Source organism: Myotis myotis, unplaced genomic scaffold, assembly GCF_014108235.1.
Source record: "Myotis myotis isolate mMyoMyo1 unplaced genomic scaffold, mMyoMyo1.p scaffold_m19_p_12, whole genome shotgun sequence".
NCBI lineage: Eukaryota > Metazoa > Chordata > Mammalia > Chiroptera > Vespertilionidae > Myotis > Myotis myotis.
The window spans coordinates 628,876-649,344 of record NW_023416316.1 but is presented as its reverse complement, the minus strand read 5'-3'; the positions used below and the strand labels follow the sequence as shown (position 1 = coordinate 649,344).

The 20,469-nt window shown below is 65.8% G+C and overlaps 1 protein-coding gene across 1 annotated transcript in view; it reads left to right on the top strand.

Annotated features, from left to right (window-relative positions):
• The first annotated feature begins 1,190 nt into the window (after positions 1-1,190).
• The window catches only part of ADAMTSL2 (ADAMTS like 2), a 31,793-nt gene continuing 12,514 nt past the window's right edge, over positions 1,191-20,469 (top strand). Inside the window, exons 1-11 of the mRNA XM_036329194.1 lie at positions 1,191-1,394; positions 2,613-2,703; positions 3,183-3,325; positions 4,099-4,174; positions 5,143-5,245; positions 5,720-5,865; positions 5,999-6,122; positions 7,453-7,533; positions 13,336-13,511; positions 15,392-15,734; positions 17,127-17,487. Coding sequence (XP_036185087.1) covers positions 2,614-2,703; positions 3,183-3,325; positions 4,099-4,174; positions 5,143-5,245; positions 5,720-5,865; positions 5,999-6,122; positions 7,453-7,533; positions 13,336-13,511; positions 15,392-15,734; positions 17,127-17,487 — 1,643 coding nt within the window. The 5' untranslated portion in view covers positions 1,191-1,394; position 2,613. The remainder of the gene's footprint in view (positions 1,395-2,612; positions 2,704-3,182; positions 3,326-4,098; positions 4,175-5,142; positions 5,246-5,719; positions 5,866-5,998; positions 6,123-7,452; positions 7,534-13,335; positions 13,512-15,391; positions 15,735-17,126; positions 17,488-20,469) is intronic.

Sequence of the window (20,469 nt, the reverse complement as noted above, 5' to 3'; positions counted from 1 at the left end):
GGGTGTCACTCATTCTTGGAGCCTCAGTTCCTCCATCTGTAGAGTGGGGACAGCAAAGACCCCATGGCCGGGCCCGGGAAGAGCCCAGTGCAGGGCAGCGGGCGTTGTTGTTTGTACTATTATTCCTGGTGGCTCCCCTCCCAGTCATGCCTGCTGGCGGCCAGACGCAGGCTCGAGCCTTCCCGGGCAGCGGGGAGGTGGGTAACCCTCCGCTGCTGAGGAGGCCACCGAAGAGACCGCCACGGTCCCTCTGGCAGGAGGACAGGGGGGAGGAGAGGGCTTTCCCGGTGCCGCCGGGGGCCGATGACGCCTGTGCTGCAGAACCGGGGGCGGAGGACAGGGCTCAGGTGACCTGACCAGGTGCTGCCCCATCTGGAGGCTCCGTGTTCCAGGAGGGTGGGCTCTGGGGGCCTGGCCTCAAGGGCGGCCTCGCCAGTCTGGGGTCTGCCGAGCTCCTGGGGGCTGACCCCTCTGTCTGGGCTCCAGGCTCTGACTCAGCAGGAAGTGGGCCTGGAGCCCTGTGCCTGGCCTCCCCGGGGATGCCCAGCTGGCGTGGGCCCAGCCAGGCCCCGTGCCCTGCCAAGCTAGTGTCGAACATCTGCACAGAGTTCCCTGTGCCACCCCCCTGGCCCTGGCCATTCTGGACATCTGGTCAGCAGGCCGTGGCCATTTCTGTCCCTTCCTTGGAGCCCTTGGCGGAGCCCTCCTGGGTCTCCCTCAGCCCCTCCACCTGCTTAGGCCTCTGCTTCTCAGAAGAGCCTTTCAGAGCCTGGCTGGGTGACCGGGGAGTGTGATCTCCCCTTTGGACCTCAGTCTTCCCATCTGTAAAATGGAGCGACCAGACTGGATGCCTCACACAGCCCAGGTTCCATACTTGGGAGCGCTAGAGACCAGGCCCCTCTGGAGGCAGAATCAGCCGGGCCAAGGCTCGGCTTCCGCTGCGACCCCCCGGCCAGAGGCCGCTCCGTCTGGACACAGGTCGCACCACTCTGAGCTCCGGCCGGGAAGGCGGCCGCCCTGCTGGCTGCTCCCAGGCCAAGCAGCAGTGAGCAGGCAGCTGGGCCGGCCTGGCCGGGCTCCAGAGGCGCGGAGCGGGTTAAAGTGTGCGCCAGGCCGCTGCGGGCGGGGGGAGCAGCCTGGTGGGAAGTGTGAGTTCCTCCCTGTCTGCCTGACAGCTATAAAGGCGGCCGCGCTGCGGAGCCGCCACTGGGCTGCGCGCCGCCCTGGGAACCCCCGCTCGTGGGTGCTCTTTGAAGCGGAGGAGGGCGGGAGCCGGAGGAAGGGGAGCGGGGAGCCCGCAGCCCTCCGCACGCAGCAGCCCCTGCACACGCACCTGGCGCCGCCTCCCGCGGCCACTCAGCCCCTCTCCGAGGACAACCTGCCGCCCGGGACAGGTAGGGCACCTCCACCGCCCGCGTCCCGCGGAGCCGCCCGGTACGGCGTGCAGCCCAGGCTCCCCGGGCGTCCCCCAGCCCCCGGGGTGCTGTGTAACCGGAGGCGGCCCGGGGGAGGGGTCCAGCCCCCAGGAGCGCGGCGAGGGTGGCCCTCCGCCTCCAGCCTCAGATGCCTGCAGCTCTCCTGTGCATGCGAACCCCTCCCGCTGGCCGCTGGCCGTCTTTGGACCCCAGGGAGGGCTGGATCCCGCGTGAGCCGGGCCTGGCCTGCAGCCAGCGGTGTCTGGAGCCTTAATGAAAACCAAGTGTGAGGCAGGCTCAGCACCTGTCTCCATCCAGCCCGCAGGCAGGAGCCGGAGCGCCAATTAGCCAGCGGGACCTCGGGACCTCCAGGGGCTCCGCTGGCCCCAGGCTGGTGGGGGGACGCAGATGGAGGCTCCCGGGGGAGGGGCCAGATGGGTGGGGAGGGCAGGCAGCTGGGGAGGTGGGGGCGCCAGCTCCCATCCCCAGGGTGCAGTGCTGTCCTGTCCATGGCAGAGGCATCCTTGGGGTGCCAGGGTGCTATTGGCACAGCGCCTGAAACTGGCAGGTGCCTGAGCGCACGGGAGGGAGGGTTTGGTGGAGGAGAGGTGGGCGGAGAGGGGGCGGTTCGGAGGAGCTGGGTCAGGACTATGGCGGTGGGGGACCTTCATGCCTCTTCGCCTGGAACTAGCCCAGTGCCGGGATGTGCTCTGGGTCTGGGGGCGAGTGTGCCGGGAGCCCCTGCGTCCCAGGGTGGGGGCATCCAGGGACCCACCCTGGAGGAGGTCATTCTCACGTGGCCAGCCGGCACCGATCAGGTAAGACCCAAGGTGCTCTCGCTGGGCCGGGCGACAGGCCAAGTCCAGGCTGCAGCCCCCCTTCCCCCCTGCTTTTCTCCACAGGTGTCCCCAGGGCGCTCGGGTGTCTGAGTTGAAGCAGCACGTGACCCCAAGTGCCCTCAGGCCGGGGGGTGCAGGCTTAGCACGCACACCACGGCCACTGTGTCGCCCTTGGCAGGCATCTCTAGTCGCTCGCCGAGCCCTCCCCCCAGGCCCCCGGGCAGCCACCACTAACAGATCCCAGATAACCCCGTGGCCCTGGCCCTGGGTGGGTCCCGAGGGCTTTGCCCCCAGGTGGACCCTGGTCAGCGGACGGAGGAGCTGGCCTGGCCTGGGGTGACGGTGGCCTTGCTTCCAGGATGGACCGTGGACGGCGGCCTTCACGCTGGGCCTGGTCCCTGCTGGCTGCGGCACTCGTGGCTGGGGGCGTGGCGTCCACTGGAGCCACGGTGAGTGGGGAGCATGGGCCCTCACCCCGATGGGAGGATGTCACAGGGGCTGTGTGGCCGGTGTCCCGGGCTGCCTTCCCACAGCCCCCTCCTGCCAGGAACACGTGTCAGACCGGCCCCTGAGTGGGGGCCCTGGCCACTTGGAGCCCTGACCACCCAGCAGGACGGGCCGAGGGCTGACCGCCTCCCTCAGAGTGACGTCCAGGAGGCGCGTAGAGGGGGGCGCGTGTCCTGCAGAACCCGGGCTGGGCCCCGGGCTGCTCAGGAGAGAGAAGTCGGGGAGGTTAGGTAGGTCCCCGGGACCCCAGGATGTTCCAGATCTCAAAATGGGAAGGACCTGGGGCCCCCAACTCCCTGGGATCCCCTCCAGGACGACGCTGACCCCTGAGCCCGGGCTGCCAAGTGGCCGTGCTGTCCAGGGCCCAGGGCGGCAGCCGGTCCCGCCAGCGCTCTAGCCCCTAACCTGCGGGTCTCTGCAGGACAACAACCCCGTGTCCAACAGCCTGGAGGCGGGCGCGGACGCCACTGCCTCCTGGTGGGGGGAGTGGACCAAGTGGACGGCGTGTTCCCGCAGCTGTGGGACCGGGGTGACGTCCCGGGAGCGGCACTGCCTCCAGCAGAGGTGCGGGCCGGGCACGGGACCCCCGGGGCTGGCCTGAGGGTGGGTACCTGGCCCTCAGCCGGGGCAGCGGGTGAGGGAGGGTCTTGGGCTGGGAAGGGTGTCAGGGTGAGCAGCACAGGCCAGGGAGGGACCCGGCGTCCTGGGGTTCGTCCTGCTCCAGGGACTGGGCACAGGCCTTTGGTGAGCGAGCAGGACCCATTTCTAAGGCTGGGGAGGGTGGGGGCGCGAGGCCCATGGCCCTCTCCTCTGAAGACCTGAGTTGAATAAACACAGGGAAAAGCATCTGGTGCAGCAGCTACTGTCGGGCAGACCCGGGTTCAAATCTTGTCTCTGCCACTTCCTCGCTGTGTGACCTTGGGCAGGTTACTGAGCCTCTCTGAGCACCTGCGTCCTCATCTGTGGGTGGAGGGGATGCGGAGCCCCCTGACACCTGAGAACCCACGATGATACGTGTGTGTGCTTCTGGGCAGGGCCTGTATACGGCCAATGTCCTTATTCTGGTGATTAATTCTGGGTGCAAGGCACTGTGCTCCGTGACGGGGAAGTCGAGGTTTATAGGACACCCCCTCCGCTGAGACGGGGCTGGGAGACGCCCCCGATGGCTTGAACCCCTGTGCGATGAGAAGGGCTGGCAAGCTTGAGTGGGGAGGGAGGACCCCCAGGTCAGAGGAATTGGGGGCAGCTCGGGGGCCCGAGGCCCTGGGGGGCAGGTGAGGGTGGGGGCTGCAGCTGGCGGCCCCAGCGCCGGCTCAGAGCCCCTGTCTTCCCGCCAGGAGGACGTCCATCACCGACGCTGGGAACCGAACCTGCACGGGCACCTCCAAGCGGTACCAGCTGTGCCGCGTCCAGGTGAGGCTCCGCCCCCTGGGGCCCCGACCCTACCCTCCCTGCCCCCCGCAGGTCCCAGGTGGGCCCCGCCCTGGGCCTGCCCTTACATCCTGTGAAGAGAAGGTGACCAGGCCCCGGCCCAGCAATCAGATCCCCGTGCCCACTGTGAGCCCCGCATGGCAGGGCCAGAGGCCTCACTGCTGCTGGCGGAGCAGCAGCTCCAGGGCCGGGGTCTCTGGCCGAAGCCCCCCTTTGCTCACCAGTCCTGCGCCGGGAGTTTGCGGGGAGACCGACATTCGCCAGGTGTCCGGCCCCTGTGAAGCCGGGCAGCCCAGCCCCGCACAGCGGCCTCTGCACAGAGGGGACCCTCCGGGCGACCCGGGGCTGCCACCTGCGGCTGGGCTCCTGGCAGCGCTTGGTGGGGCCAGAGCCAGCGTGAGCCTGAGCGCCGGGGCCTGGGCAGAGCCAGCCCCGAGGGTGGGGGCGTTTGCCCATCAGGGTGCATTCCAGCTCCGCGCGATCCCGTGTCTGGTGTCTGTGTGTGTCTGCGTGTGTCCGCGTGTGCACACGTGCAGGGGGCTAGGGGCTGGAGGGACCAAGTGGCCACAGCCTCTGTGTTGGCTTCAAGGGTCAGCTGTCCTCCTGGACGCTCGTGGGCTCCGAGGGGGACCCGCCGCCCGTCCTGGGCGCTCCCCTCTGCCCTGGGCCCCGCCTCAGCCCCTCCAGCCGGGGACACACTGGGGGCTGGGGGGCCGGGGGAGCCGGGGTGGCAGGGACACGACAGGGTCCCACCGGAGCCCCTGGGGACAGTGTGAGGGACAGCCGCTGTCCTTCCTCTCGTCCCCGCTCCTCCCGAGAGCGAGCCGGTGAGACGCAGAGAGGAGAGGCCACCTCGGCGGCCGCCACTTCCTGCTGGGCCCGGACAGAAACGCCTTTGTCGGCCGAGTTCCTCCGAGCCTCCCCCCACCACCCCGCCTTCTCGCCCCCAGGAGTGTCCGCCGGACGGGAGGAGCTTCCGGGAGGAGCAGTGTATCTCCTTCAACTCCCACGTGTACAACGGGCGGACGCACCAGTGGAAGCCCCTGTACCCCGGTACCTGGCCCTGGCTGCCTGCGGGGAGCACAGTGAGGGGTGGGGGGGTTCCCAACCCTGGGAAGACCCGCTCCCGATGGGCCAGCCCCTGGGGACAGTGGGAGGGCAGATGGGCAAACTGGCCCAGAGGGAGGGCCTTGTCGAAGGTCAGGGGGAGTTGAGGCGGCAGAATAAACGAGCTGGCCTTTCCCGCTGTGGGCGCGTGCAGGGGGCCCCGGGCCAGCAGCCCAGGCCACCAGGGGGCTCAGCCTCCTGCCAGGGGGACCTGCCCCCCCACCCCAAGAAGGCAGAGGCGGGAGGCACAGAGCCCGCATCATGGTGCATTCCAGCCCCCGAGGCCCCCGCAAGTCCCTCCCACTCTCCAGGCCCCTGTTTCCCTCTCTGTGCCCCGGGGGGTGGGGGGCGCCGTCTCCGTGGAAGGAGAGGGGAGCCCCTGAACCCGGCCCCCGATCCTGAGAGGCCCCGTCCCCCCAGATGACTACGTGCACATCTCCAGCAAGCCCTGCGACCTGCACTGCACCACCGTGGACGGCCAGCGGCAGCTCATGGTGCCCGCCCGCGACGGCACGTCCTGCAAGCTCGCCGACCTGCGCGGGGTCTGCGTGTCTGGAAAATGTGAGGTTGTTAAACATTGTAGCACAAGTTCCGCTGGTCTCGTTGCGCCGACCGCCCGCTGCCCGCCGAGGCGGGGCGGCCCCGGGGGCCCGGGCCGCGGCGCGCTCCCAGCGGCGCTCTCCGCCTCTCCTCCCGCAGCCCATCGGCTGTGACGGGGTGCTCTTCTCCACCCACACGCTGGACAAGTGCGGCGTCTGCCAGGGCGACGGGAGCAGCTGCACCCACGTGACGGGCACCTACCGCAAGGGGAACGCCAACCTCAGTAAGAGCATGGGGCTCCCACCTCCGGGAGCACGGGGAGCCCGTCTCCACCCCGCTGAGTGGCACCACGCAAGTCCCCCCCCCGCCCCCGCCCCCGCGCGGGCCACCTGATCCTCCCCCAGGTGGGTGCCGCCCAAGTGGGTGCCGGTGCTCTGGGAGGCCCCCGGCCTCCGCTGGCTGGGAATGAGGAGCAGCTCTCTGTGGAGCACCTCTGAGAACCGTGCTCAGCGCACGCTTGGCTTGGGGCCACGCTTGGCGTTTGCAGCCATGCAGGGAGGTGTGAATGTCACACTTACGGGGAAACCAAGGCACGAGTCCCACCCTCACGGCTGACAGAGCTGAGTTTGGGCTCACAGATTCTGGGGCGCCCCATTCTGCAGAGTCCATGTTTCTGAGGGTGGGGGTGTATTTGTTACGGATTGTGAGTGGGCTGGGCAGAGGCCTCACTATGGAGGTGGGGTTTGAGGAAGGCCCCTGGGATTCCTCCCTGCCCGTCACACCTGCCTGCAGGGCCTTCCGCCAGGTCCTTGCAGGGAGACGCGGACCAGCCTTCGGTCAGTGTGTCCCTTTCTGAGCACCTACTGTGCGCCAGACGCGGAGGCTGAGGGAAGGTTACGTAGATGCGGTTCATGCCTCACAGAACTCTCAGCGTCGGGGGCTGGGGCTGTCCCTCAAACAACCCCCACTAACTCCCGGGGTGTGCCCCGTGCACCTCGCACCAGCTCCTCGAGGCAAACGTGGAGACAGAGAGGTGAAGAAGCAGCCTCTGGTCACGCAGCCGGGATGGCGGCTGGGCCTGAACCCAGGTGGCCTTGCTTCGGGGTCTGGTCCCCACCACCGGCCGACCCTCTTCCCTGGCGAATGTGTGGTCGCTCGTCACCGTGAGGCCCTGCAGTGCGAGGCCGCCGTGCTCAGGGACCTCGGGAGCTGGCGCTGATTTAAAATGAACGTCTATGCGCCCACATTCAAATGAATGAGCCTCATTTCCCGATCGCCTGCCTGTGTGACATGCATCTGTCCGGTGGCGCTACCACAGCAGCAAGGGATGCGCCCAGTGGCATCGCACGGGGAGCAGCCATCGGCCCCATGGGAGTGTTTACACCATGGGAATTGGCCAACACTACCGCTGCCCCTCCCCCCAAAAAAGCCAGTGCTGCCTTGGCTGGGTGTTCAGTGGTTAGAGCATCAGCCCGAGGACTGAAGGGTGCAGGTTTGATTCCCGGTCCAGGGCATGCACCTCGGTTGCAGGTTCGAGGCTCTGGTTGCCTTTCCAATTGAGAGGCGGTGGCCGTGGCCAGACCCGCCGCCCAGCGCCGTCTAATCTCCCCCAGGCTACTCCCTGGTGACCCACATCCCGGCTGGCGCCCGAGACATCCAGATTGTGGAGCGGAAGAAGTCTGCCGACGTCCTGGGTAGGTCTGGGGGCCTGGGCGGCCGCCTCACCGGGGCATGGGTTTAGCATGGGGCGAAATGGATGGGCAGAGAGGGGGCAATTGACCCTGGTCCTTTCCTGTGGGGGAGGGATGGGTCGCAGAAGCCAGAACTGCGCCCGGTGTGTGTGTGTGTGTGTGTGTGTGTGTGTGTGTGTGTGTGCGCGCGCGCACATGTGTGTGGAGGGGGTGTCACAGGAAAGCTCAGGTGTGGAAGGACCTTGTACTCAGACCATAGAGGGAGGCGTGATGTCAGGTAGTGAGCTCCCCGTCCCTGGAGAGCCTGGCAAAAGCCGGAGATGCTGAAGGTGGAGTCCTTGCCTCCGGGTAGAGGAGTGAGACTCAGGAGGCGAGAAGTTGAGGCAGAGCGAGTGGCAGGAGGTGGCCCATCTGAGGCCACGGGCAGCCAGCTGTAGGGGGAGGGTGTGGACTGAGGTCTGGGGCGGTGGGGCGGGGAAGCTTTCGGATTCTGGAGTCATCTGCACAGTGGCCAAGGCTGTGAGGGGAGGCTGGGGACCCAGGATGGGGAAGCGATTCCCAGCGCCTGCCTCACCTCCTGCCTCTGAGGGTGGCCCTGTGAGAGCCAGGGCTGGGGGCGTGGTAGGAGTCTCCAGCCCCCCACCTAGCAGGCTGCATGCTCCAGGCCCTGGCATCCGCTCCGCAAGCCAGGCCTCGCCCCGTCGGCCGCTTGACTGCCTGCAAGAAGGCCAGGAGACGCTGCGCGAGTCTAACAGACACATGGGAAGATCCCGGGCCTCAGTGGAGCCTAGGAAAGATGGTGCAGGGAGAGATGGGGCAGGGAGAGATGAGACAGGAGAGATGGGGCAGGGAGAGATGGGGCAGGGAGAGATGGGGCAGGGAGAGATGGGGCAGGGAGAGATGGGGCAGGAGAGATGGGGCAGGGAGAGATGGGGCAGGGAGAGATGGGGCAGGGAGAGATGGGGCAGGGAGAGATGGGGCAGGGAGAGATGGGGCAGGGAGAGATGAGACAGGAGAGATGGTGCAGGGAGAGATGGGGCAGGGAGAGATGGGGCAGGGAGAGATGGGGCAGGGAGAGATGGGGCAGGAGAGATGGGGCAGGGAGAGATGGGGCAGGGAGAGATGGGGCAGGGAGAGATGGGGCAGGGAGAGATGAGACAGGAGAGATGGTGCAGGGAGAGATGGGGCAGGAGAGATGGGGCAGGGAGAGATGGGGCAGGGAGAGATGGGGCAGGGAGAGATGAGACAGGAGAGATGGGGCAGGGAGAGATGGAGCAGGGAGAGATGGGGCAGGAGAGATGGGGCAGGAGAGATGGGGCAGGGAGAGATGAGACAGGAGAGATGGGGCAGGGAGAGATGGGGCAGGGAGAGATGGGGCAGGGAGAGATGGGGCAGGGAGAGATGGGGCAGGGAGAGATGGGGCAGGGAGAGATGGGCAGGGAGAGATGGGGCAGGAGAGATGAGACAGGAGAGATGAGACAGGGAGAGATGGGGCAGGGAGAGATGAGACAGGGAGAGATGAGACAGGGAGAGGATGGGGCCAGGGAGAGATGCGACAGGAGAGATGGGGCAGGGAGAGATGAGACAGGAGAGATGGGGCAGGGAGAGATGGGGCAGGGAGAGATTGGGGCAGGGAGAGGATGGGGCAGGGAGAGATGGGGCAGGGAGAGATGAGACAGGAGAGATGAGACAGGAGGAGAGATGGGCAGGGAGAGAGATGAGACAGGGAGAGATGAGACAGGGAGAGATGGGGCAGGGAGAGATGAAGCAGGAGAGATGGGGCAGGGAGAGATGGGGCAGGGAGAGATGAGACAGGGAGAGATGAGACAGGGAGAGAGGGAGTGGGGCAGGGAGAGATGAGACAGGGAGAGATGAGACAGGGAGAGATGGGGCAGGGAGAGATGGGGCGAGAGATGGGGCAGGGAGAGATGGGGAGGGAGAGATGGCAGGAGAGATGGGAGAGATGGGGCAGGGAGAGATGAGACAGGAGAGATGGGAGAGAGATGGGGCAGGGAGAGATGAGACAGGAGAGATGAGACAGGGAGAGATGGGGCAGGGAGAGATGAGCAAGGAGAGATGGGCAGGAGAGATGAGACAGGAGAGATGGGGCAGGGAGAGATGGGGCAGGGAGAGATGGGACAGGAGAGATGAGACGGAGAGATGGGGCAGGAGAGTGGGGCAGGAGAGATGGGGCAGGAGAGAATGGGCAGGGAGAGATGGGCAGGGAGAGATGGGGCAGGGAGAGATGGGGCAGGGAGAGATGGGGCAGGGAGAGATGGGCAGGAAGAGATGGGGCAGGGAGAGATGAGACAGGAGAGATGGGGCAGGGAGAGATGAGACAGGAGAGATGCAGGAGAGATGAGAGGATGGGGCAGGGAGAGATGGGGCAGGGGAGATGGGAGGAGAGATGGGCAGGAGAGATGGGGCAGGAGAGATGGGGCAGGGAGAGTGGCAGGAGAGAGGAGATGGGGCAGGGAGAGATGGGGCAGGGAGAGATGAGACAGGAGAGATGAGAGGGAGAGATGGGGCAGGGAGAGAATGAGGCAGGAGAGATGAGGGAGGGCAGGAGAGATGGGGCAGGGAGAGATGGGGCAGGGAGAGATGGGGCAGGGAGAGATGGGGCAGGGAGAGATGGGCGGGGGAGAGGAGGAGAGAGGGCAGGGAGAGATGGGGCAGGGAGAGAGTGGGGCAGGGAAGTGGGGCAGGAGAGATGGGGCAGGAGAGATGGGGCAGGGAGAGATGGGGCAGGGAGAGATGAGACAGGGAGAGAGGGAGAGGTGGGGCAGGAGAGATGGGGCAGGAGAGATGGGGAGGAGGAGGGGCAGGAGAGATGGGGCAGGGAGAGATGGGGCAGGGAGAGAATGGGGCAGGAGAGATGGCAGGAGAGATGGGGCAGGGAGAGATGGGGCAGGAGAGATGGGGCAGGGAGAGATGGGACAGGAGAGATGGGGCAGGGAGAGATGGGCAGGAGAGAGGGCAGGAGAGATGGGGCAGGGAGAGATGGGGCAGGGAGAGATGGGGCAGGGAGAGATGGGCAGGGAGAGATGGGCAGGAGAGATGGGCAGAAATGGGGCAGGAGAGATGGGGCAGGAGAGATGGGGCAGAGAGAGACGGAGAGATGGGGCAGGGAGAGATGGGGCAGGGAGAGATGGGGCAGGGAGAGATGGGCAGGAGAGATGGGGCAGGGAGAGATGGGGCAGGGAGAGATGGGGCAGGGAGAGATGAGACAGGAGAGATGGGGCAGGGAGAGATGGGGCAGGGAGAGATGGGCAGGGAAAGATGGGCAAGGAGATGGGGCAGGGAGAGATGAGACAGGAGAGATGGGGCAGGGAGAGATGAACAGGAGAGATGGGCAGGGAGAGATGAGACAGGAGAGATGGGGCAGGAGAGATGGGGCAGGAGAGATGAGACAGGGAGAGATGGGGCAGGGAGAGATGGGGCAGGGAGAGATGGGGCAGGGAGAGATGGGGCAGGGAGAGATGGGGGAGGGAGAGATGGGGCAGGGAGAGATGGGCAGGGAGAGATGGGGCAGGAGAGATGGGGCAGGAGAGATGGGGCAGGGAGAGATGGGGCAGGGAGAGATGGGGCAGGAGAGATGGGGCAGGGAGAGATGGGGCAGGGAGAGGTGGGGCAGGGAGAGATGGGGCAGGAGAGATGGGGCAGGGAGAGATGGGGCAGGGAGAGATGGGGCAGGGAGAGTGGGGCAGGGAGAGATGGGGCAGGGAGAGATGGGGCAGGAGAGATGGGGCAGGAGAGATGGGGCAGGGAGAGATGGGGCAGGAGAGATGGGGCAGGGAGAGATGGTGCAGGAGAGATGGGGCAGGAGAGATGGGGCAGGGAGAGATGGGGGGCAGGAGAGATTTGCAGGAGAGAATAACAGGGAGATGGGCCAGGAGAGATGAGGACAGGAGAGATGGGGCAGGGAGGATGGGGCAGGAGAGATGGGGCAGGATGGAGCAGGTGGGGCAGGGAGAGATGGGGCAGGGAGAGATGGGGCAGGGAAGAGTGGGGAAGGAGAGATGGGGGCAGGGAGGAGATGGGGCAGGAGAGATGGTGGCAGGAGAGATGAGAAGGAGAGATGGGCAGGGAGAGATGGGGCAGGGAGAGATGGGGCAGGGAGAGGTGGGGCAGGAGAGATGGGGCATGAGAGATGAGAGCAGGAGAGATGGGGGCAGGGAGGAGATGAGAAGGAGAGATGGGGCAGGGAGAGATGGGGCAGGGAGAGGTGGGCAGGGAGAGGTGGGCAGGGGAGAGATGGGGCAGGGAGAGATGGGGCAGGAGAGATGGGGCAGGGAGAGATGGGGCAGGGAGATGGGGCAGGAGGATGGGGAGGAGGATGAGGACAGGGAGAGATGGGGCAGGGAGAGATTGGGGCAGGGGAGAGGGTGGGGCAGGGAGAGGATGGGGCAGGGAGAGATGGGGCAGGAGAGATGGGGCAGGAGAGATGGGGCAGGGAGAGCTGGGGGCAGGGAGAGGTGGGGCAGGGAGAGATGGTGGCAGGGAGAGGTGGCAGGGAGAGGTGGGCAGGGAGAGGTGGGCAGGGAGAGGTGGGGCAGGAGAGATGGGGCAGGGAGAGGTGGGGCAGGGAGAGATGGGGCAGGAGAGATGGGGCAGGGAGAGGTGGGGCAGGGAGAGGTGGGGCAGGGAGAGGTGGGGCAGGGAGAGGTGGGGCAGGGAGAGGTGGGGCCTAGGAAAGCCACAGGCAGGAAGGTTGTTACTGTCAGGCACAGGCTTTGGACCCGGCTGGGAGTGAACCCCACTCACATCCGCGTCATTGGGCCCAGACAGGGGCCCCAGCTGGGCCCAGCGCGCTCAGCGGGTCTCCGGCACGTCATCTGGTGACGCTGCTGCGCTGAGGGTATTTTCCCAGCAGACGCGTCCGCTTGTGTGTTGGCCTGGTAATCACCCGACTGCTCCCTTGGGCCAGGCCCCCCGCCTCCTCGCTCCCTCCGTGCCCTGGCCCTGGCGCATGGTCACCCTCCGCACCCTGGGGACCATGGCTCCGGCCTGGGCAGTGGCTGCTGCCTTGGGCGGTGGACGCGGTGCTGGGCCTGCAGGCACCTTCCTGCTTCTGGGTGGCGTGGGCCTGAGTCAGGCCCCGAGTGACCGCCCTGCTGAGGTCCTCCTTCCCAATGCCCACCCCACCCCGCCTCACAGAGAACGCGCCCGGCGCCCTCAGCGCATCCGGGAGAATGGGGAGGCTGGGCCAGCGGGCATCCCGACCACGCCAGTCTCGGCAGCACCCTGTCCCGGCTCCCAGCAGGGGCACGGAGCTGGTCAGCGAGGGTGGTCGGGAAGGGCCGGCCAGGCCAGGGCTGCAGCGTCACCAGTGTGGGTCCTAGATGGGCAGTGAGGTGCCTCCCATGTCCAGGGTGTGGGGATGCTGGGGACACGCCGGGCCCAGGGTCACAGGTGAGTCTGCAGCAGAGCCAGCTGGACGGCCCCGCCCGCCCACCTGGCTGACACCTGCTGCCCAGCCCTTGCCCTCCAGGCGCGGGCCCCCGTCTCCAGACCTGGAGGTTTAGTCCTGACGCTGCCCATCACCTCTGAGCCCAGCCCCTTCTGAGGCAGCCAGAATGACAGGACCGGGCCACCCCGACGAGGCCTTGCTTAGTTTGGGTGACAGGAAAGTGGCTTCCCGTGTCCTGGGCACCCCTGGCCAGGCCACAGGCTGGTGCCGCAGAGCCCACTCCCCGAGGCGTGAGGTTTCTGTCGTTGGGGTGTCTGGGAGGGTTAGCGGGTTAGGGGTGGCCACGGTTCCCTCCAGCCAGTCGGCGCCTCTGACCGGCAGCCTTTACCCATCAGCCCTCGCCGATGAAGCCGGCAACTACTTCTTCAATGGCAACTTCAAGGTGGACAGCCCCAAGAACTTCAACATCGCCGGCACCGTGGTCAAGTACCGGCGGCCCATGGACATCTACGAGACCGGCATCGAGTACATCGTGGCCCAGGGGCCCACCAACCAGGGCCTGAACGTCATGGTGCGTGTGCTGCGGGTCGGGGCGGCGCCGGGCAGGGGCCTCTGGGCCAGCACGCCGCACAGCGGCTACCGTGTCCCACGCCGGCGGGGGCCGGCCTCAGTTCTCCCCTCACTTGTCCATCTGCTGATTCACTCTTTCCTTCCTTCCTTCCCCTGAATTTTAATTGCCCCCTCCCCACCGTGGATGGGCAATTCAGGGGTTTTGTGCAGGTCCCTGGGGATGACAGGGGGCAGGACGGAGGCTGGACGGGGGTGCAGGGCCGCAGGACCCCCCTCACACTGGGGGTTATGCCCTCTGTGCGGTTTCCTCCCCTCTTCACGGCCACGGCCTTTGTCCAGGTCCTGAACGCTGAGGGCACGCAGGCTGCTGGCCGTGGCCCTCCCCCGACGCTGCCCCGGATACTCACGGCTTCTGCGGCAGGGCGTGCGCGGGCGTGAGGAAGGGCAGGAGCCGGTGCGGCCTGTTCGCCCAGCCTGCCGGGAGCTGTCCTGGCTGACCGGGAAACGTGCGCCATCGCGGTGGCGCCCCAGCACCGAGAACACGTCCCTGAACCGGGTGCCGCCGCAATGGGCATTTCTTTTTTTTTTTTTTTTTTTAATATATTTTATTGATTTTTTACAGAGAGGAAGGGAGAGAGATAGAGAGTTAGAAACATCGATGAGAGAGAAACATCCATCAGCTGCCTCCTGCACACCCCCTACTGAGGATGTGCCCGCAACCCAGGTACATGCCCTTGACCGGAACCGAACCTGGGACCTTTCAGTCCGCAGGCTGACGCTCTATCCACTGAGCCAAACCGATTTCGGCACAATGGGCATTTCTGACGCCCCGAGGCCTCTCCTGGAGGCCGGGGGACACGTGGGGGCAGAGCCGCCACTGGAGCTGTTAGACTTCACCAGGGCGGCATTCGGAACCTCACGTTACAAACAAAGAGCCCGACCACAGAGGGATGAGTGACAGGCCCGTCCCCGTACTGTAAGGGGCACAGCTGGCTGTGCGTGCGGGTGGGCTGCTGCCAGAGCTGCCTGTGCCCGCGGGTTCTCAGGCAGGTGCCCCTCCCCCCTCGGGGCTGCTGGGCTGAGGAGCATCCCCCCAGCATCTGGTGGGGCCACATTTGTACCTCCTCTCAGAGCCACCCCGAGGCGGGCTGCCCCCCCCCCCCCCTTAGGCTGCAGGCCCACGTGCAGGTCGGGTCCCCAGGAAACGCACGGGAGTTGGAGGTGGGTGTGCAGGAGGCCTCAGGGGTCTCCGAGCAGCGCCTGTGCGAACTGCGGGGACAGGACTGGGCAGAGGAAGGCGCGAGCTGGGAGGCAGGTGACAGGAGCCGGAGCTCTGGGGTGGCAGTCGCCCCTCAGGGCAGCTGAGTTGAGGCAGGGGTCTGGCTTAGCCACTGGGAAGCGTTGGGGAAGGGTCGTGACCTTCGGGAGGCAGGTCCCCTGGGCTGAGCCACCTCCGTGGCTAGTCCGTCCACCCCGCTTGGGCCGGCGTCACTCCAGACCCCTCGCACGGTGACAGGACGGGGAGAGGGAGTGGACGCCGCCCTGGTCAGACGGTGACTCCACGCGAAAGCAGGCGGCCGCTCCCCTGCCGACGGGGTGGAAAGAGCGCGTTGGCCGGTCAGTGGCCACGACTTGAGGTCACGCTGATCTGCCCCGGGAAGCCGCAGCGGGGACACTGCTCAGCGGGGACACTGCTCAGCGGGGACACTGCTCAGTGGGGACACTGCTCAGTGGTGTGGGCCAGTCCACACGCCCGCCACTGCCCGAACCCTGGCTCCCGGCTCCCGCAGCCTCCCGGGCGCCTCCCTTCTCCAAGCTCCTGAGCCCAGGGGCCTGGGGGAGGGCGGTCACACGGACAGGCCCCTCTCTCCCGTCCTCCAGGTGTGGAACCAGAACGGCAAAAGCCCCTCCATCACCTTCGAGTACACGCTGCAGCACCCGCCGCACGCCAGCCTGCGGCCCCTCTACTACAGCTTCCCCGGCTCCGAGAGCGCCGAGAGCCAGGAGCTGGACGGCCCGGGGCTGCTGGGCTTCCTGCAGCACAACGGCTCGCTCTACGGCCAGGCCTCCTCCGAGCGCCTGGGCCTGGACAACCGGCTGTTCAGCACGCCGGGCACGGGCCCGGAGCTGGGGCTGAGCCAGGGCCAGGAGACCAACGAGGTGTGCGAGCAGGCCAGCGGCGGCCGGGCCTGCGAGGGGTCCCTCCGGGGCAAGGGCTCCCGAGGTAACCAGAAGCGGGGGTACGGCAGGGGCTTCCCGGGGAGCGGGGCCGGGGGGAAGGGCCTTCAGTCCCCCAGACGGCAGAGGAGCCCGACAAGAGGTGCCGGTTCCTTGCAGGCGTGCTGGGCAGGCACAGGGCTAGGCCTTCGCGTACGCCCGTCCTCTGACGTTCGTTCTTTGAGGTGGGTGCGCTTGTCCCCACTTGACAGATGGGGAGACTGAGGCTTGGAGAGGGAGGACTTGCTTACGTCACACAGACCACCGTGGTGGAGTGGGAGTCCAACGCAGGACAGTCTGACCCCATCGCCCCTGCTCTTGCTGATCTGGTAGAGACAGACGGACAGACAGCCACCACCCCAAGTGTGGCAGGAGCTGTGGAAGGGGATAGCGGGCAGCTGAGGGGCAGGGGTGACTCCTGATCTGAGGGCTTGGGAACAGGGAAGGATTGGCCGGCTGAGGGCAGGAAAGAGAGGTGGGGACGAGGATGAGGCAGGAAGTGTGGGTGGAGATGTGGTGGGGAACCGGGGTCAGGGTCCCCAATATCCATGCTGCCAATTCCGACGGCCACAGCTCAGCAGGGTTGTTCTGAGGGAGGAGGGTGGACCAGACCTGGGGAGAATCCCCTCACTCACTTGGGGAGCAGGTCTCCAAGCTCCTCAGCATCTTTCCGTGGAAGGTCGTGCCAGTGTCCTGGGGCCGCCATAATAGTGATCACACACTGGTGGTCCAGGTCAACAGAGATGGGCTCTCTCCCACTTCTAGAGGCCACAAACCCCAAACCAAGTTGTCGGGGTTCCAGGGGAGGGTCCTTCCTGCCCCCTCCCCCCAGTTCTGAGGGTGCCAGGCGTCCTTGGCTTTCGGCCGCATCCCTCCAGGCTCTGCCTGCTCCTTGAAGACTGCCTCGGTGCCCTCCTCTTCCTGCAAGGACGGCAGTCATTGGATGGAGGTCCCACCCTACATCTGGGGTGATCTCCTCCAGACCCTTAACTAGGCTGACAAAGATCCTATCCTATATAATAAAAGGCTAATATGCAAATTGTTCTCTTGACCAGGAGTTCAACCAGGGGGTGGGGTCGGTCTGCCAACTGCCTGTGGCCCCTCCCCCCAGCAAGCCCAGCCCGATTGGCCCATGCACAAATTCATGCACCGGGCCTCTAGTTTCCAAATAAGCTCATACCCTAAGATTCTGGGTGGACATGAATTTGGGGGGACCCCCTTCGACCCACTGCAGACTCCCCACCGATTGCCTAGGCTAGCTTTCGGGCTCCCCTCGGGATGTGGTCTCTCATGGGGCAGAGACCTGCCTCCAGGGGCTTCCAGGTTCAGCCCCAGGTCTCACCCCTGCCCCCCGCCATGTGAGGGGCTGCTTGAAGCTGAGCCACCATCTCCCTTGCAGATGGCAACGCCACGAGGGCAGCTCCCCCAGCGGACAAGGATGACCAAGAGGCCGACGCCCACCTTCCCTCCCCGGAGTTCATCCCGGCCTTCATCATCCTGGCCCCAGGCTCCGACTCCAAGGATCTCAACTTCACCGAGATGGTCCACAGACTCTTCGGGCAGGGCCTGCCCCGGAGAGCCCCGGCCGAGGGCCTCTATGTGGACTACGACGAGAGCGAGGGGCCCGGCGCTTACCTGCTCAACGGGTCCTACCTGGAGCTGAGCAACGACCGAGTGGCCAACAGCTCCTCCGAGGTCCCCTTCCCCAACGGGAGCGCCAGCCTCCCCGCCTCGGCCGGGAACAGGACGCACAAGGCCAGGTAGGAGGTGCCCCCTGCCCGGGCCAGGGGCCTCTGGGGCGGGGTCTGGGTCAGTGAGGCCTGGAGACTGGGCGCGCCGGTCTGGACATGCCGCCCACACCCTCTCCCGCCCTGTGGATCTGAGCAGGAGGTCGGAGGCCTGGGTTTCAGTATAAAATAGTTTTGCCCCTTATTTTATACATTTCAGTCAAAGAAGCAGGCGTCAGTGGGTTACAAGAGATCCAGTGGCGATAGGTGGGGGAGACGGGACAGCCCTGAGACTGGGTTACCAGTTCGCCGAGCGGGCACGGGCGCACTTCTTTCACGTGGGTGGGTGCTGGTCAGCGGTTCGCAATTGGCACGGGGTAACGGGCGGGGACCTGGGCCTGGTCTCCCGCTGGTGCGCTGGTTGTGCTTTGAGGGTCTGGAAGACAGGAAATGACTGTGAAATTCCAAAGGTATGTTATTCTCCTCGATGCAAACAAGACAACGGACAAAAGACTGACCTTTGTTAGGGAGAAATAATTACCAGGTATGCTACTGTAGATGCAAAAAATAAAATTAAAATTAAAAATAAAACAGACAGTGCACAGGCTCCGTTGAGGTAAAGACTGACCTTTGTCAGGGAAAAACGGGTCTCTGACTTGCAAAGGGGTGGCAGCAGGTGTGTCTTGTAGATGCAAAAAGAGACAGGCTCAGGGAGGCCACGGTGGAGCTTTGCCAGGGAAAATGCCAGCCTGGGACGTGATTACCCGCCAGGAACTGCTCCTCGGGAGGAAGCTTTAATTTCAGACCATCCCGCGTGCTTCCTCTCGGTCTCTGAGCTTGTGGGGCCCGCCTGTGCCGCCCCCCCACCCCCACAAGCTGGTCAGGTTTAGTATGTGGGGCGGGGGGAGGGACCCCGCCAGGGCTAAGGTCTGGAGACCTGAGTCGTGGGCTCAACTCTGCCGGCCGCGTGACTCAGACACGCCCGGGCCCCTCTCTGGGCCTCAGTTTTCCCGTCGCCAAGGAGGACTCGTCAGAGGACGCCCCAGGGCCCCGCACTCTGTGGTCACGCATTCCCAGGCCAGGTCGGGCACAAGCTTTGGGTCCTTCAGCCACATTTGGACTCTCTCCTGCCCCATCCCAGCGGACGCTTACCCCCCGCCCCCCCATGCGGGCACATTGGGTTTCCGGTGCCTGTGGGGTCCCAGGAACCAATACAATGGATTGTCAACCCTCAGGGAGGCCCCCCGCTGGCAGCCATCAAAGGGTGCAGCTGCTGACACCAAAGATGGTCTTTTAAGATAAAGGGCCGAGGGAGCGGCGGGAAACCACCGGGCTGACTCGGCCTGAAATAGCCCCGTCTGGGCGAGCTGTCCAAACACAGGAAGTCGCGTCTGCTCCCCGAGAGGGCGGAATCAAAGGGGCAGCCCAGAAAGGAAAGGTTATTTTCATCTTCTCGGGACAGCCTCAGACAATCGAGGGAGGCCCCGAGCCAGGCCGCGACGTGGGGAGACAGTGTTGGGGGAAGCAGAGCAGGCAGCGCTGCGGGGTCACTTACAAACAAGCACCGCTCGGAGCCGACCAGCCGGGGTGGGAGGAGCCTGACCTGCCGGAGTGGGAGGAGCCTGACCTGCTGGGTGGGAGGAGCCCGACCTGCCGGAGTGGGAGGAACCTGACCTGCCGGGGTGGGAGGAGCCTGACCTGCCGGGGTGGGAGGAGCCTGACCTGCCGGAGTGGGAGGAGCCTGACCTGCCGGGGTGGGAGGAGCCTGACCTGCCGGAGTGGGAGGAGCTTGACCTGCCGGGGTGGGAGGAGCCCGACCTGCCGGAGTGGGAGGAACCTGACCTGCCGGGGTGGGAGGAGCCTGACCTGCCGGAGTGGGAGGAGCTTGACCTGCCGGGGTGGGAGGAGCCTGACCTGCCGGGGTGGGAGGAGCCTGACCTGCTGGGGTGGGAGGAGCCCGACCTGCCGGAGTGGGAGGAACCTGACCTGCCGGGGTGGGAGGAGCCTGACCTGCTGGGGTGGGAGGAGCCCGACCTGCCGGAGTGGGAGGAACCTGACCTGCCGGAGTGGGAGGAGCCTGACCTGCCGGGGTGGGAGGAGCCTGACCTGCTGGAGTGGGAGGAGCCAGGTGCAGTCACCAGCCAGCCCAGCCGTTGGTTGGACTCCCAAGGCTGCGGGGGCGCAGTCTCCCTTCCCCACGGAGGCAGCGGGTGAAGGGCTGGGGGCCCGCGATTTCCGGGGTGTTTTCCTCCTGGCACCGCTTCTAAGAACCGAGCCTGCCTTGTTGTACGAACACACGCAGGGTTTTCCGAGAGCGGCTGCGTGTGCCGTGCTGGTGCTGCGAGCGATGCGTGGTGCCCACGCAAGAAACGTCCAAACCTGCAGGAATCTTTTTGAGTTGATTTCATCCGAACTGACGACAGCCGCCGGGAAGCAGTTTCCAGGGCCTGAGAGAGTGCTCGGAGGACGCTTACCCCTTACTCGGCAGCAGAGCCCGAGGGGAAGACGCAGGGGCGACATGACGCCACTGGTGCTGGACCAGGGAGGCGGGAGAGCGGGAGCCCCTGGGCCTGGATACAAAGTAAAGTGAGGACACGGGCTCCTTTCCACAGGGGGTGCAGGTGCAGGTAGTGAGCGGCAGTGATTAACAGGTAAAACGCTGCGGGGGTGCGGTCAGGAACGCTACTGTAGATGCAAAAAAAACAGGCTGAGCTGAGGCAAAGGTTGACCTTTGTTAGGGGGAAAAAATGACCTCGATCCTGCAAAGGTGAGCCGCCAGGTGCGCTACTGCAGATGCAAAAACAGACAACAGGCTTGGAGGTCAAGGCTGACCTTTGTCAGGGCCAGGCCCAGCCCAGGGCACAACCACCGCCTGGAATGCTGTTTGTCCGGAAGTTTCCATTTCCCACCGGCCGTGCTGTGGTTCCTTTGGTCTCTGAGTCTGTGGGACCCTCCGTGCAGCCGCCGCCCCCCCCCCCCCCCCCCCCCGCCCCTGAGCTGCTCAGATTAGCATGT